The sequence below is a fragment of the Dipodomys spectabilis genome, unplaced genomic scaffold (assembly GCF_019054845.1).
Source record: "Dipodomys spectabilis isolate Male_0828 unplaced genomic scaffold, ASM1905484v1 ptg000095l, whole genome shotgun sequence".
In the NCBI taxonomy this organism is placed as follows: domain Eukaryota; kingdom Metazoa; phylum Chordata; class Mammalia; order Rodentia; family Heteromyidae; genus Dipodomys; species Dipodomys spectabilis.
In genome coordinates this window covers 35,953,348-35,967,817 of record NW_024870772.1, presented here as the reverse complement: position 1 = coordinate 35,967,817, position 14,470 = coordinate 35,953,348, and the positions used below count along the sequence as shown (strand labels likewise).

General features: G+C 41.5%; 1 protein-coding gene across 4 annotated transcripts in view; it reads left to right on the top strand.

The window, feature by feature from the left end:
* Positions 1-12,496, top strand: part of Stard13 (StAR related lipid transfer domain containing 13) — a 244,680-nt gene extending 232,184 nt beyond the window's left edge. For all 4 annotated transcript variants that reach the window (XM_042685628.1, XM_042685626.1, XM_042685630.1 and 1 more), the window contains 6 exons: positions 2,393-2,603; positions 3,311-3,425; positions 4,752-4,973; positions 5,876-6,093; positions 8,440-8,616; positions 10,824-12,496. In XM_042685628.1, coding sequence (XP_042541562.1) covers positions 2,393-2,603; positions 3,311-3,425; positions 4,752-4,973; positions 5,876-6,093; positions 8,440-8,616; positions 10,824-10,941 — 1,061 coding nt within the window. In that variant the 3' untranslated portion in view covers positions 10,942-12,496. The remainder of the gene's footprint in view (positions 1-2,392; positions 2,604-3,310; positions 3,426-4,751; positions 4,974-5,875; positions 6,094-8,439; positions 8,617-10,823) is intronic.
* The last annotated feature ends 1,974 nt before the right edge of the window (positions 12,497-14,470 follow it).

Here is a 14,470-nt window from a genome sequence, read left to right as displayed (position 1 = left end):
TGCAGAGCATGTGGAAGTGTGAGACACACTCTGTGCTCGCCAAGATCATACAAATGAGGGAAACAATGCCTGGAAAAACAATTGCAATGCATGATGGGAGGAAGTCCATTAAAAGGTTACAAAGACATGCCCAGTGGGGCTGAAGATGGGCAAAGAGAATGTGGAGAAAGTGCCAGCTGTAGCTAAGTTGCATAAGGAACATATTTTGGGTGAAGCAAATTGCATGCACATATGTGTCGGAGGAACTGTCCTGCAAAGGTGACAAATGTACAACATGACACCAAACAATGTGCCATACAAGGGCCATACAAAAAGGAGCTTTGCAAATTAGAGTAAGGGATTTGAGCTGCCAAGCAGTTAAGATACAACCAAACATTCTCCAAAGAATTATTTAAACAAATAAAGACAGTTAACTATCTCACATGACAAGAGATCTGGAATTAAGCTATTCCAGTGTTGGGTAATTCTGCAGCTCAGTTATGCCAGGGTAAAGTCAGGTTCTCTTGACTTTCCCCCTGAAGTCACAACATGATTGCCACAATGTATAATTATCTTGTCTTCACCAAATCACATTCAAAGGGCTTCTTCTTGGGTGTATGTCCTATTTTAGCAGGAAGGTAAGTCTTAAAAGGAGCTCCAAGATATTCTCTCAGTCCTATCAGCCCAAAAGGATCTTATCTTCTCCCCTAAACCAATCAATGGAAAGAGGAAAGAGATTCCATTCACACTCTGAACAACTCGCTTGCTCCTCTGTTCAGATGTTTCTTTTAAGCCAACATGATTCATCTCTGGATTGAAGGGAGGGGCTCATTTTCCTGAGTACATTACAGCCTACTCTTGAACCAAATACATGTTTACTTAGTGACAGAGTGGGGAAGAAGGGACATGGAGTAGGTAGCCCAGCTTGTACCTGCCACAAGGGCGGAAGTGACTCAGAACTGCTATTTTGATCCATGAATCTGGAAATGGTGAAAGGGTAATTTGGGGTAAGCAAGAATGGAGGCCTATGGCATATTGACTGAGGTTCTGGTTCACCTACTATAAATATTTTATTTATTATTTATTTTATTTTATTATTTATTTTAATTCTTTGAGTACATTGCAATAGATTATGCTATACACCATTAACTATATCCAATCAGAATTTTTCAGGGATGAGAGAAAACATTAAAAACAATTGGAAGGTCTAACATGTCTTCCCATACTTCAAGCACATTGTGGCACTTCCTGAACAGTACAGATCATGTCTCTTTTTTGTTTTTGTTTGCGGGGGATTTTTTTGCTGTGACTGGAGTTTGAACCCAGAGTCTCACATTTGCTTGCTCTGCTGTTGCTCTACCACTTGAGCCACATCTTCATCCCTGAGTTTTGCTAGTTATTTTGGAGATAAAAAACCTCATGGACTTTTCTGCCCAGGTTACCCTAGAACCACAATCCTCTGAATCTCAGCTTCCTGAGTAACTAGAATAACAGATGTTAGCCATTTGCACCTGGCTTCAAAGAGTACAGTATTTACTCTTAAACTGCATGATTGAACCAAACTTAAATGATCATTAAACTAACCCAGCCAGCAAAATTCAGCACCTCATGCCCACTTGCTGTGATTTTTCTATTTAGTTAACTTCTTATTGTTGGGCCATTTCCCTCTTAAGCTTGTATAACCAGTTCTTATCACTACCACCCTCAAGGAGAATAGGACTGTGCAGGACCCTTTCTCCATATCTCTGGGTTCCTCTTTTCCCCCCAGATAACCTTAATTTCCATGATCCCAGGATTATACGCCATTGAGCCTTCATGCAAAGTCTGAACCAAGCCTTGATGACCTGAAGAACAAGGCTTGACCACCAAGGCACTGGTCCTTTAAGAATAGCTAGGGCATCCAGACAAGCCCACCATTTACTACTCACAGTTAATTGTGTTGTGTTGGCACTATGGACTGGCTGCTCCACTTTCCCGATGGCTTTATCATGTCCCACACAACAATGGGGGCGGGGGGGGGGGGAAGCAGTCCTAAGAGGTACTTCTGGAGCTGTCTTAAGGAGATAACAAGAGAGAAGCCATCCCTGGCTCCCACCAGAAGAGAGGAAACAGCAACACAGGAGCGATCTGATTGCTCAGAGTATGTGGAGCCAGAAGGGTGGTCTTACTTTCTTAGTATAACCGTGGCACTCACACAGACTGAAGGTTCTAGGGTTTGAGAGATGGGATTCAAGCTCCACTTCTGCCTCTCAGGTAGCTGTGAGGCCTAAGCAGTTGTTTCTTCATGCCATCAGATACTTCAGTTGATGTCTCTGAACATCTCTGTCCAGGAAGTAGAGCTTTTGATCACTCCTGTTCTCTCTCACTGGCTCTGCAATGTGCTTCTAATGAGCTGGTGACTGCTTTTCCTCAGATGTCCCCAAAGAGCAGTGGCTGCAAGCTGTGCAGGCCGCCATCCTGCTGCTGGCCGATGAGAACAGGGAGGCCCTGCAGACACTCTTGTGTTTCCTGAACGATGTCGTGAACTTGGTGGAAGAGAATCAGATGACGCCCATGAATCTGGCTGTGTGCCTGGCCCCCTCCCTCTTCCATCTTAACTTATTGAAAAAAGAAAGTTCTCCAAGGTAAGTTTTCCTCAGTATTGATAGCCTCCCCAATATCTCAGTATTGGTAGTCTCCTCTCCTTAATCCATTAAAGAAAAGAAGAAACAGAGCTGTTCATGTGCTGGATTTCGACTGGAGGGTTTCCTAAGCACCTATTTTTATATCAGGATGTGTTCGAAGGAAATTTTATTCATAGGCCTCGGATTCATAGAATTCATAGAATCATAAGGTAGCATTGAAGGATGTCAGTTATGATCCAGAAATTTTGGCCGGGGGAGTAAGGGGTGCAGAAGAAGGGGTGCTTTGTTTTGTTGATAGGAATAGGAAGAAAAAGGAGGAGGAGGAGGAGGGAAGAGGAGGAGGAGAAAGGAGAAGAAGAGGAAAAAGAAAAGTACATAAAGTAGTATTTTGCAATCCTTGGTTTTAAAAGCCTGTATTTAAAAACCAAGGTGGTTTCAAACTTTAGGGAAAAACATAGATTAATTTCTCTTCCCACAGTTCTTTTTGCCCTTGTATTTTTCCAAGGCTTTTGGCTGTGGACTGTCAGACTGTCTGCCTTGGAATATCTGAGACATGTGGTCATTGTTTTCATTTGGAAAGGAGAAAAAGTCTGGGGTTTGGGTATGCTGTTCATCTGGGGATGAATAGCATACAAAAGGGATATGAGCTGGGGAATGGAAAACACTTTGGTTCGGGATCTGCTCAGTACACTCTCATGCAATTACAGAGTCAACCAGAAGAAATATGCCACTGGAAAGCCAGATCAAAAGGACCTCAGCGAGAACCTGGCCGCAGCTCAGGGGCTCGCCCACATGATCACCGAATGCAACAGACTTTTTGAGGTGAGTGAAAAAAGGCTCTGCTCACCTTTTAGGTCTCGGAATTAGGGTAAGATGGGCATTGTTTTTATAGTTTGTATCTGTTTGCTCCTGATTTTTCGGTGACAATAGTACACCTTCTGACGTTGATCCTTGCCTCCAAGAAATTGAGGCCTTGATAGCTAAAGATACTTGAGGTCACTGTGATGATGGTTTTCCCTCAAATGGTTCATTGCCTTCCTTTGTCTGGCTCAAGGCCAGAGGGCCAGTTATATTTGAGTTTACCACAGGATCTTACTAGGCTTCACATTTGTGGGGGGTATGTGTGTGTGTGTGTGTGTAAGAGAGAGAAAGACAGACAGGAAAAAGAGTAATATTGGTTACTGAGCATCAGTGACAGCACCTGATAGCCACAGATATGTAAAGAATTAAGAGACTGCTGGGTGCTGATGGATCACTCCCATAATCCTAGCTCCACAGGAGGCTGAGATCTTAGAATCATGGCTCAAAGCCAGCCCAGACAAATCTGTGCAACTCTTCCTCTAGTTAATCAACAAAAACCTAGAAATGATGGCATGGCACAAGGGATAGAATGCCAGCATTGAGTGAAAAAGCCAAGCAAGGGTACAAGGCCCTGAATTCAAGACCCAATATTGTCACAAAAAAAAAAAAAAACCAAACCAAATAGCAACAACAACAAAGAAAACGATCTATAGTAAAAAGATTCACTTTCTGACAAAATTCCATATTCCTAGAATGTTAAAAAGCATATGGAGTGTCATAAAACTTAAAAAGTTACTTCAAGTTTTGCAGCTACTTTAGCCAAAAGAATCCTAAGCAATACAGCTAAAGGTTAGCATAGAAACAAAACCATATAGAAATAAACACACATGAAAGCATAGAAATAAAAAAAGAAGGCAATATCTAACACGCTTCTGTGGTAAAATTGACACCCATCAGTGAGAGAATGTACCAGAAAGGTCTGCCTCTTCCTAAGTCACAGCTGATGTTTTCCTTAACAATGTAATATGTATTAAGTTTTCTCACACAGAGTAAAGTTGTCTGAGCCCACATTCTGTTAGAGTGAATAAAAATGAATTAAAGGAAAAATGGAAAGAATGATTATAGAATCATTACAATGTTTTGAATAATAAATATAACATTGGAAGCAAAGTTATATTTCCTAACTTTAGGAAGGCCCCTCCCAGCCTTGGCACTGATCTTAGAAAAACATCTCCAGCCCTGTGGCCCTGGGCTTGTTGCTCAAACCGTGGTAGTTGATGAAATGACTTTGCTTCTTAGCATTTCTTTAGCTCCATGCATTGCTCTTTCAATCTTCTTTTGGCTCAGGTTCCACATGAGATGGTGGCCCAGTCTCGTAGCTCCTATGAAGAGGCTGAGATTCATGCACCAACGCTGGAAGACTTGGGGACACAGCTGGAGGAGAGTGGGGCAACTTTCCATACTTACCTGGAGAATCTCATCCAGGGCCTTCAGAAAGAAGCCAAGGAGAAGTTCAAAGGATGGGTCACATGCTCCAGCCTAGACAATACAGACCTTGCATTCAAAAAGGTAATCTCACACAACCTCCATCTCCCCGCAGGACTGGCTTATGCTTCTGCCACACAGGGTTGTCTATGGTGTACCTCCACGTGCTGCTTAGGCCCCTGCTTCATTCAGGGACCCTGTCTAGAAGGCTAAGCAGCCCAGCAGCACACAAACAGGGTCCAGACTGTAGAGAAGGACTTTGGATCCTCATGCTGCCCAGACCCCTTTGCTGGGTAATATTGACAAGTCAGAATCTCCCTCTTCTCACTTGCCAAAATGGACTTTCTAGAGTACTGTGGCCAGAGGAGGGCTGTGTAACAATCAAATGGATGAGAACTGTATCTAGTGCCCAGCACACACCACACACTGTGTATATTGGTGGTAGTTAATTTTGATTATCATTACTCTTAAGCATAAAGATTAAAATGGTACAGTATCAGTGAAGGAAGGGATAACATTGCCCTCCAAAAAATAATGTACTCATTACCTGACTTATGACAGTATAACCTTAATAATAATAATAATAATAAAATTAGATTTAAAACATTATAAAAGTCAGGTGATGGTCGCTTATGCCTGTAATCCAAGGTACTCAGGAGGCTGAGATCTGAGGATTGTAGTTCAAAGCCAGCCACTGCAAGAAGGGAAGTCCATGAGATTCTTATCTCCAATGAACCACCAGAAAACTGGATGTGGAGCCGTGGCTTAAAGTGGTAGAGCACTAGCCTTGAGCAAGAAAAGTTCAGGGACATAGCTCAGGCCTGAGTTCAAGCCCCATGACCAACAAATAAATAGGAAAAAAAGTAACAGAATCACTCCTATACTTTATTATAACCAGGGATTTTTTTTTTGAACACTTGATACAGTAGGCTAAGGTTCGATGTACCCCCACGACCTCTTCAGCTCTTAATGGTGTCTTTCCCAAGGTGGGGGACGGGAACCCCCTGAAGCTGTGGAAGGCCTCTGTGGAGGTGGAAGCACCACCCTCCGTGGTGCTGAATCGCGTACTGAGAGAGCGTCACCTGTGGGATGAGGATTTTGTGCAGTGGAAGGTGGTAGAGACTCTGGACAGGCAGACGGAAGTTTACCAGTACGTGCTGAACAGCATGGCCCCCCATCCTTCCAGAGACTTCGTGGTTCTCAGGTAAGCCTGACTCCGTGGTTTATGAGGCCCTGTTCTAAAAGCAAAATAGGGGCTGCAGATTTAAGCACTTCTCAGAGTCCTGCCCTCCTAAATCCAGTCTCCATAGGGAGCGCTAAGGCCGCCCTGACTTTGCTGTATTTATGCCTGACTTCCTGCTTCTTCACCCAATTTACAGCTCTGCTCCAGCTCTCCAGCAAGGCCCCTCTCCATGTGGAGCACACACTTTATTAGGCTATAAATACCATTCATTTCCTCCAAACAGAGGCTCCAGAAGAGCTGCTGCTTGTTCAGTGGCACTTTCTGCCAAATTATGCAAAGCAAATCAGGCTGGCTTTTCTCCTGATTCTTGCCTTTCTCTCCAGGGAAAGCAAATTTTCACATTGCGAATAACTAAAACAGGAGTGTGTGTGACTTTAAACCCTATGTGCTTAACTTTGCATGTTCATAAATAATTACCTGCACGGAAACACCTGCACAGGTGTTAGTGTGTCAGGTCCTAGTGTGCCAAGACACTGGACATGCAATCAGATTGCAGGTTTGCTGGCCCCTGTGGCTGCCACTGAAATACTGCTTCTGATTTGCTTCTGGATTGAGTTCCAGCCCTCCCCTCTAGGCTTGGAGTGGAATGTTCAGTAAATATTAGGCAGTTTACTCAGTCAAAATGCAGTATTTCATTAGAAAGTACAGGGCTTGGGAATATGAAGAATCTGAATAAAATATAATTAGATCGATACATCCTTTTTATTAAAAATGTAAGCAAAACCCAGTCTGCTCTCATGGATCACTAATGTAAAAGGAATCACTACTGAAATCTTCAAATGTGTATTTAAAATGTTTTCTTGATGAAACTAGTATTGACTATAACAAAAGGTTACTTTTCACCTGCATTCTTTATGGCTTTGGTATTTCTCCTTGGGACCTTGTCATTAAGGGCGATTGTTCCCAAAGTATATGTGTGTGTTCTCATGACCTTGAGATCCTGGTGTTATAAGGGTGGGCTATTACCACAGTTATTAAGACATGAATCATCTTGGGGAGTTAACTTTCATATCTTCCTTCTCACAAGCAGAAAAACCTAGGATTTGCTTTGGAAAGCAGCTGAGGGGTGGAACTGGCCATAGTGGGTCCTCTTCTTTCCTGGAGAGGAGGATGAGAGGAGTCCTTACATAGAACCTCCCTCTTTCCATCCATGCTGCAATCTATCAGTAGTCCTTGGTTAGTACATCATTGTATCAGCTTTACCACAGGCCCTGCTGCAGGCCCTGCAGCCTGGGTTTATATTTCACTGGAGAGCTAAAGTCAATAGTAAGTCAATAGAGCCACATACCAGCAACTCCTGCCTGTAATCCTAGCTACACAGGAGGGTGAGATTGGGACAATAGTGATGCAAAACCAGCATGAGCAGAAAAATCTGTGAGATACTATCTCCAAAATAATCAACCAAAAAGGTAGCCTGGAGATTTGGCTCAAAAGTAGAGTATAAGCCAAGTGCAGGTGGTTCACCTCTGTAATCCTAGCTATTCAGGAGGCTCAAATCTAAGGATAACAGTTCAAAGCCAACCCAGTCAGGAAAGTCTATGAGACTTTTATCTCAAATTATCCACCAAAAAGCCAGAACTGCATCTGTGGCTCAAGTGGTAGAGCACAAGCCTTGAGCAAAAAAAGCTCAGGGACAGTGCCCAGGCCCTAAATTCAAACTCTAGAACCAGGAAAATAAACAAATAAATAAAGTGCCAGCCTTGAGCAAGCAGGTCAAGGGAGAATTCACACACACACACACACATACACACACACACATACGTAGATATATTCAGGAGGCTGAGATCTGAGGATCACCGTTCAAAGCCAGCCCAGGTAGAAAAGTTTATGAGACTCTTACCTCCAATAAGCTACTAAAAAATGCTGGAGTTGGAGCTGTGGGTCAAGTGGTAGAGCATTAGCTTTGAGCAAAAAAGCTCAGCGACAGCATCTAGGCCTTGAGTCCAAGCCTCAGGGCTAGCACACATACAAAAAATAGAATTGACTGAAGCCTGTTCTCAAAACTCTAAGCTCACTTCTTCTATAACAAGCAGGCACTTCTACAGAAGATAAGGATGGGACCTCGGTTTGTGGTCCAAATGCCAATCTGAGGCTTGCAAAGACCATTTCCAGCCTCTAAGTCCTAAAGCTGAGACCCATGCTTTGAACTGCGCTCTCCAGACTTCACACAACTTATGGAAACCATTAGCTTAATTCAAGCAGCTAGCATTCGGAACTGCAGCCCAGATTTTTGGCAGGAAAATCTAGGTATAAACCTTAGCTCTTGGGTTCAGCCTAACTCTCATGCGTGGCTTGTTTCACCTCCAGGACCTGGAAGACTGACTTGCCCAAAGGAATGTGCACTCTGGTGTCCCTTTCTGTAGAGCATGAAGAAGCCCAGCTCATGGGCGGCGTGAGGGCAGTGGTGATGGATTCTCAGTACTTGATAGAGCCGTGTGGTTCTGGCAAGTCACGACTAACCCACATCTGTAGGATTGACCTGAAGTAAGTGGCAGTCCACACAGGACCTGTGGGGCTCAGGAGACTCAGCACACAAGGCCCATTGACCACCACCTGCTTGTCATCCCAGTTTCTTACTTCATTCTACCGCTTTCCTCACTGCCATGGACAAGATTTCATAGAACATTACATGTGCCTCCTCTCTCTTTTCCCATTGCCTTAAAGTCTGACATTTCTCCTGCAGCCTTTGCTCCCTTTTTTCTTTTTTTCTAGTTTATTGGTTTTTAAATGACAAGTAAAATTCATGTGCACTTATAGAAGAATACATTGCGATATTTTGCTATACCATATGCATGATGGGATCACCAAATCAAGCTATTAGCATATCTCTTACTTCACATACTCAGTTTTTGTTAAGTGAACACTGAAGATCTTCTTTCTTGGTAATGATGACAAACACAACCCCTTGTAATACAGCCACCCATGTTCTCACCCATTTGTGGAAACCATTAAATCAATCTTGTGGAAGAATGGAATGGAGTTGTGACCATTAGAGCCTGGGAAAGGCAAGAGGAAAAAGGAGAGAATAAAATCTTATAATAAAGGTACCAAAACATGAGGTGGAAGAGTTAAATCCCTTCTAGTTCTTCCTTAGCACAGTAGGGTAACTATTAGTTAACAACCTAAAAAATATTGCAAAATTTTACAGAATTCCAAACATATAAAAATGATAAGCCAGGTACCAGTGGCTCATGCGTTTAATCCTAGCTACTCAAGAAGCTGAAATCTGAGGGTCGAGGTTCAAAGCCAACTCAGGCAAGAAAGTTTGTGAGACTCTTACCTCCAATTAACCAACAAAATGCAGGAAGGGGACCTGTGGCTCAAGTGGTAGAGCACTAGCCTTGATTTAAAAAAAAAAAAAAAAGGCGGGCTGGGAAGGTGGCTCAGTGGTAAAGTGCTTGCCTTGCATGCATGAGGCCCTGGGTTCGATTCCTCAGCACCACATTAGCAAAAAAGAAATCGGAAGTGGCACTGTGGCTCAAGTGGTAGAGTGCTAGCCTTGAGTTGAAGAGCTGAGGGACAGCACCCAGGCCCAGAGTTCAGGCCCCACGACCAGACCACCCCCCCCAAAAAAAGGTTCAAGAACAGTACCTAGGCCCTTAGTTCAAGCTCCAGGATGGGCACACACAAAAAAATTAAGAAATCTACTTATTGTGACTTGATTACACATTGTATTAATGTATTGAATGTCCTCCATAAATGTAAGATTTTTTAAATTAAGAAGTAAAGTATAGTTTCCACATTATACATAAGTCTCTTGAGCTCATTAGTTATCACTCTCAATCCCAACCCCTACCCCATCGGTTCCATACTTTGGTTCCACGTATAAATGAGAGCATGTACTATTTGTCCTTCTATACCTGACTTAATTCATTTACCTTAACATCCTCCAGGCTCATCCATGTTGTGATAAATGACAGGATCTCCTTCTTTTCAAAGACCAACTGGTATTCCATTGTATATATAAGCCACTGGCACAGTGTTTGTACAGTGTATGTATAAGCCATTTTCCTTATCCATTCATTTACCAAAAGACACTTTGGTTGATTCCATATCTTGGGTATAGTGAATAAAGCTGTAGTGCACACAGGAATGCAGAGTATTCATCATCTCTATTTCATTTCCCTTGGATATATATCCAAAGGATATATATAGCTGGATCTTATGGGAGTTTCTTTATTTTCTATTTAGTCCTCACTTACATCTCTGTACTTAATGCATAGAACACAGAGAGGCACACAGTAGATGCTTGGTAAATCTTAATTTCCCTTCTCTTACATTTCTTTTTTCCCTGTTCCCATTTGCTGTGCCCTCCAATTGTATCTATGAGAAGAAATTAACTTATCAAACTCCTTGGGGGCATTCATGTTCCTAACACAAGTTTTGTGTTTAGGCATAGGTCAATGAAAATTTAGTTTTCTCAGCAAATTCTAGATTCAGAGTAAATCACCTCATTCTACCCCCAAGGAGTGCTATCATTTTAAAGCACAGAGTGAATGCTTGGCAGCCAAGGCATTTACAAGATACCTGCTTGTGGACAGAAGGAGCCCTCAGCTCCTCAAGGCAGCAGCCCTGAGTGGTTAGCAAGTGTTCTGGTGACCTGAGCCCAAGGACAGCTCTGTCCTCCCTGACAAATTGCTGTAATTTGGAAAATGACTTTCTCATTTCCTTTTTGATTTCTTTCCCTACAGAGGTCACTCCCCAGAATGGTACAGCAAAGGCTTTGGACATCTTTGTGCAGCCGAAGTCGCCAAGATTAGAAACTCTTTTCAACCCCTCATTGCTGAGGGTCCTGAGACTAAAATCTGAGTTTTGCTCCATTGTGACATCAAACTCAGGGAACAGGAAGTGAAACCAATACTTAGAGCTGAGAGTGTGCCCATGAGAAAGCAAGAGGGAGATGAATGTGGTTTAGTGCTTAGAAATGCAAACACTGAGAAGTCAGAACGTCGATGCATGAATTTTCTGAGAACTTTTCTAGCCCTCCTGGAGATGGCTACATCCCTACTAATATAATATTTTTTTTAAAAAAATCAGAACCTATATCTATGTTACTTAAAATTAAATGGATTATGCCTTGTGCGATGCCTAATTTGCTATTTAAAGGCTTCTAAGAAGCATATACTTAACTGTAAATAAATATATTGTATCATATGTACATATATGGGGATATCTCTACTTTACTGTATATATGTAAAATATTGATTTTATATGCAATTGACTGACTCCGTGAGTCCCTTCCTCACCCAGCTCTTACCCAGTAACTCTGGGCCCTGTCTCCCTTAAGTCCTATAAGCTGAGTAGAGCCTGCTGCTAATGCCAAGGTGTGACAAAGTCTAATCTCTCCATTTGCCCTGATGTCTAACCAAAGATCAGCCAACCAAAGGAAAATGGCATTAAGAGCTTTCTTATGTATTTGGACAACTGGTTTCTGTTGTTCAAAACTAAGAGTGGGCTGTTAAGATACAGCAAAAGAAATATTTACTCCTCTTTAACCCAAAGCAGTAGATGAGAAATCATCGCCAAATTTAAGACTAGATTGTACAAGTTTCCCCTGTATCATACTATATGCAATTTCAGTGAGATGTCAGTTGGACCACTGGAGTCAACTCAGTGATAGAGGGGCTGAATACCTGTTCCTGTCTATATTCACAGCCAAAGGGAGACTCTGTACTGTCTCAAGTTTGCGCTGATACTTTTGTATAATGTTATTAAAGTCTCGTCTATTTGACCAGTGGCCTGCCTATATGGTCATAGTCAATTGACCTTTTCTTCCCAATGTATTGCACTGAATTTGACTCTGGACACCAGACAAAGGGAGATGGTAGTCCTTCAAGAGTCCTGGCTCATCACAGCTTCAGGGAATTTATATTTTGCTATATTTGATACTCTTAAAATATAATTCACTAAAATCTTACAATCTGAAAGACAGGGTTATTTTTTTTTTACTAACATAAAACCAAAAGTGTATTCTTTAATGAGTCTTAGAAAGTATAAATGGATATATGAATTCCATGTTTCTTCATTAGCTGCCAGCTCAAGCTACCTATGCATTTGACCCCCACCTTATTTATTACTGTATAAACTAAGCAAATTGATTCTTCTTTTAACCAATTCTGAGTGGATGTGTTGCTTTGATTGTAGCTCAACAAGTATAGAGGGAAAGATAATTTATTGTGCTTGGTTTCATGGAGAAAGATTTCTTTAGTTGTTTGACAGAAATGGATATCATGATTTAGAAACTGGTATTGGAGGAGGGAAAATGTGTTTTCAGTTTTATTTTATGCAATGTCTATCAGAAATGTGCAATTGTTTTAATGAGAGGAATAAAAAACACTATGAGTTTGATACGGTGCAAGGAAAATCATACTAGGAATTGTTCATTCATGTGTCTTCCTAGGACATGCAGGCAGAAACAAATTCTCTTCTACCACAACATCTGAACTGTGTAGGTGGGATTGCATTTTTAGGCCCTGACACGATCATTGGTGAAGTTTAATCTCAGCACTGGTCCTGCCCCAAAGATGGGCACTATGTGTTTGGAAAATAGGATGGGCACTGGAAGACAAATGGTATTGTGTCCCATTAAGCAGTGTTCCTCAAACTTTACACAAGGACTAGATAGACCTAGAGAAATGAAAACAGATATGGAGGGCTGGGAAGGTGGCTCAGTGGTAGAGTGCTTGCCTTGCATGCTTGAGGCCCTGAGTTCCATTCCTTAGCACCACATAAGCGGAAAAAAAGCCGAAGTAGTGTGCTGTGGCTCAAGTGGTAGAGCTCTAGCTTTGAGCTGAAGAGCTGAGGGACGCTCTAGCTTTGAGCTGAAGAGCTGAGGGACAGCGCCCAGGCCCAGAGTTCAGCCCCCCCCCCCCCAAAAAAAAACCAGATATGGATTTATTTCTGACTTCCTCTCTCTTCCAATGACCTGACTTTTGACATTTTTATACATCTACTAATCCCATCACTGTTATCTAAAAACATGGTGCATCTTTTAAATAAAGGAAAAAAGTAGGGGAGGGGAAAATGATGCATCAAGCTTATCTGTCAAGTACTACAGTATTTTATTCCTTGTTATCTTGCCAATGGAAATAAAATATGATATTACATTTAAATATTATATTTATACCTCATGTATATTTTTTACCTCAATTGTTGTTATCAATCATAAATTGTAAATAAATCATTGCTAAGGCAAATAAATTTATATACATTAAATATTTCCTATTTTCTATAAAATACATGGTGAATTTCATGTTTCATTCTACAAGTGCAAAGCGAGTTTATGAGGAATATTTCTTGGGATTGTCTGTGGTCAATATTGTCTCCAAACTACAAGGAGTTTCTTATCAACAGACATTCATTATCTGACTAGATGTTAACTAACATAGATCTAAGACATGAAAGTGATGAGTAGGGATTTCTTAAGCTGTTTTTAAATCTGAAGATTTATAAAAATATATTCATAGTATTTCAACCAAATTTTTAGTGAATTCATCAGCTACATTTTTTTAATTAATAAGTTTTTTATTGTAAAAATACCATACAGAGGGGTTATAATTACATAAGCAAGGTAATGAGTACATTTCTTATCAAGCATTGCTGCCTCCTCCTTTGTTTCCCCTTCCCATCCCTTCCCATCTCCCACCCTTCCCACCCCCTACCCCTTCCTACCCCCCCCACCCCCGGCCAAAGTTATAAAGTTCGTTTTTCAACATAACGATTTGTACATCTCATTGTTGCAATGGGTCCACTTGTATCCCTATTAAAACAATTTGTTTTTTTCCTTCCCCTCCACAAGTTATACCAACATCAAATACAGTGAAAACAGGGGTTATACTATGGGGGAGGGGCATACAAAGCAACAAAGAAAGCATCTTATAAATAGCTACATTTTGTTTTTAAGTGGACCAGAAATGGAAATTTGCTGGGCACCATTGGCTCATGCCAATTTAGCCTAGTACTCAAATGCCTGAGATCTGAGGTTCATGGTTACAAGCCAAGTTGGGGCAGGAAAATTTGTGAGACTCTTATCTCCAATTTGCCACAAAAAAGCCAAAAATAAATATATATCTCAAATGATAGAACACCAGCTTGGAGCTAAAATCTTAAGGGACAGCACCTAGACCTTGAGTATAAGCCTCAGTATGGCAAGAAGGGAAGGGAAGGGGCAAGGAAAGGAAGAAAAAAGGGAAAGGAAGGGAGAAAGAATTTTGAAATAAAGAAAAAAAAGGAATAGAAAAGGAAAGGGAAGGAAGACAGAATAGAAAAGGATGAGAAAAGAAAAGAGAAGGGGAGACTTGCAATTGTACCATGAGACCAGGGAAAGTAGCCGCCAATG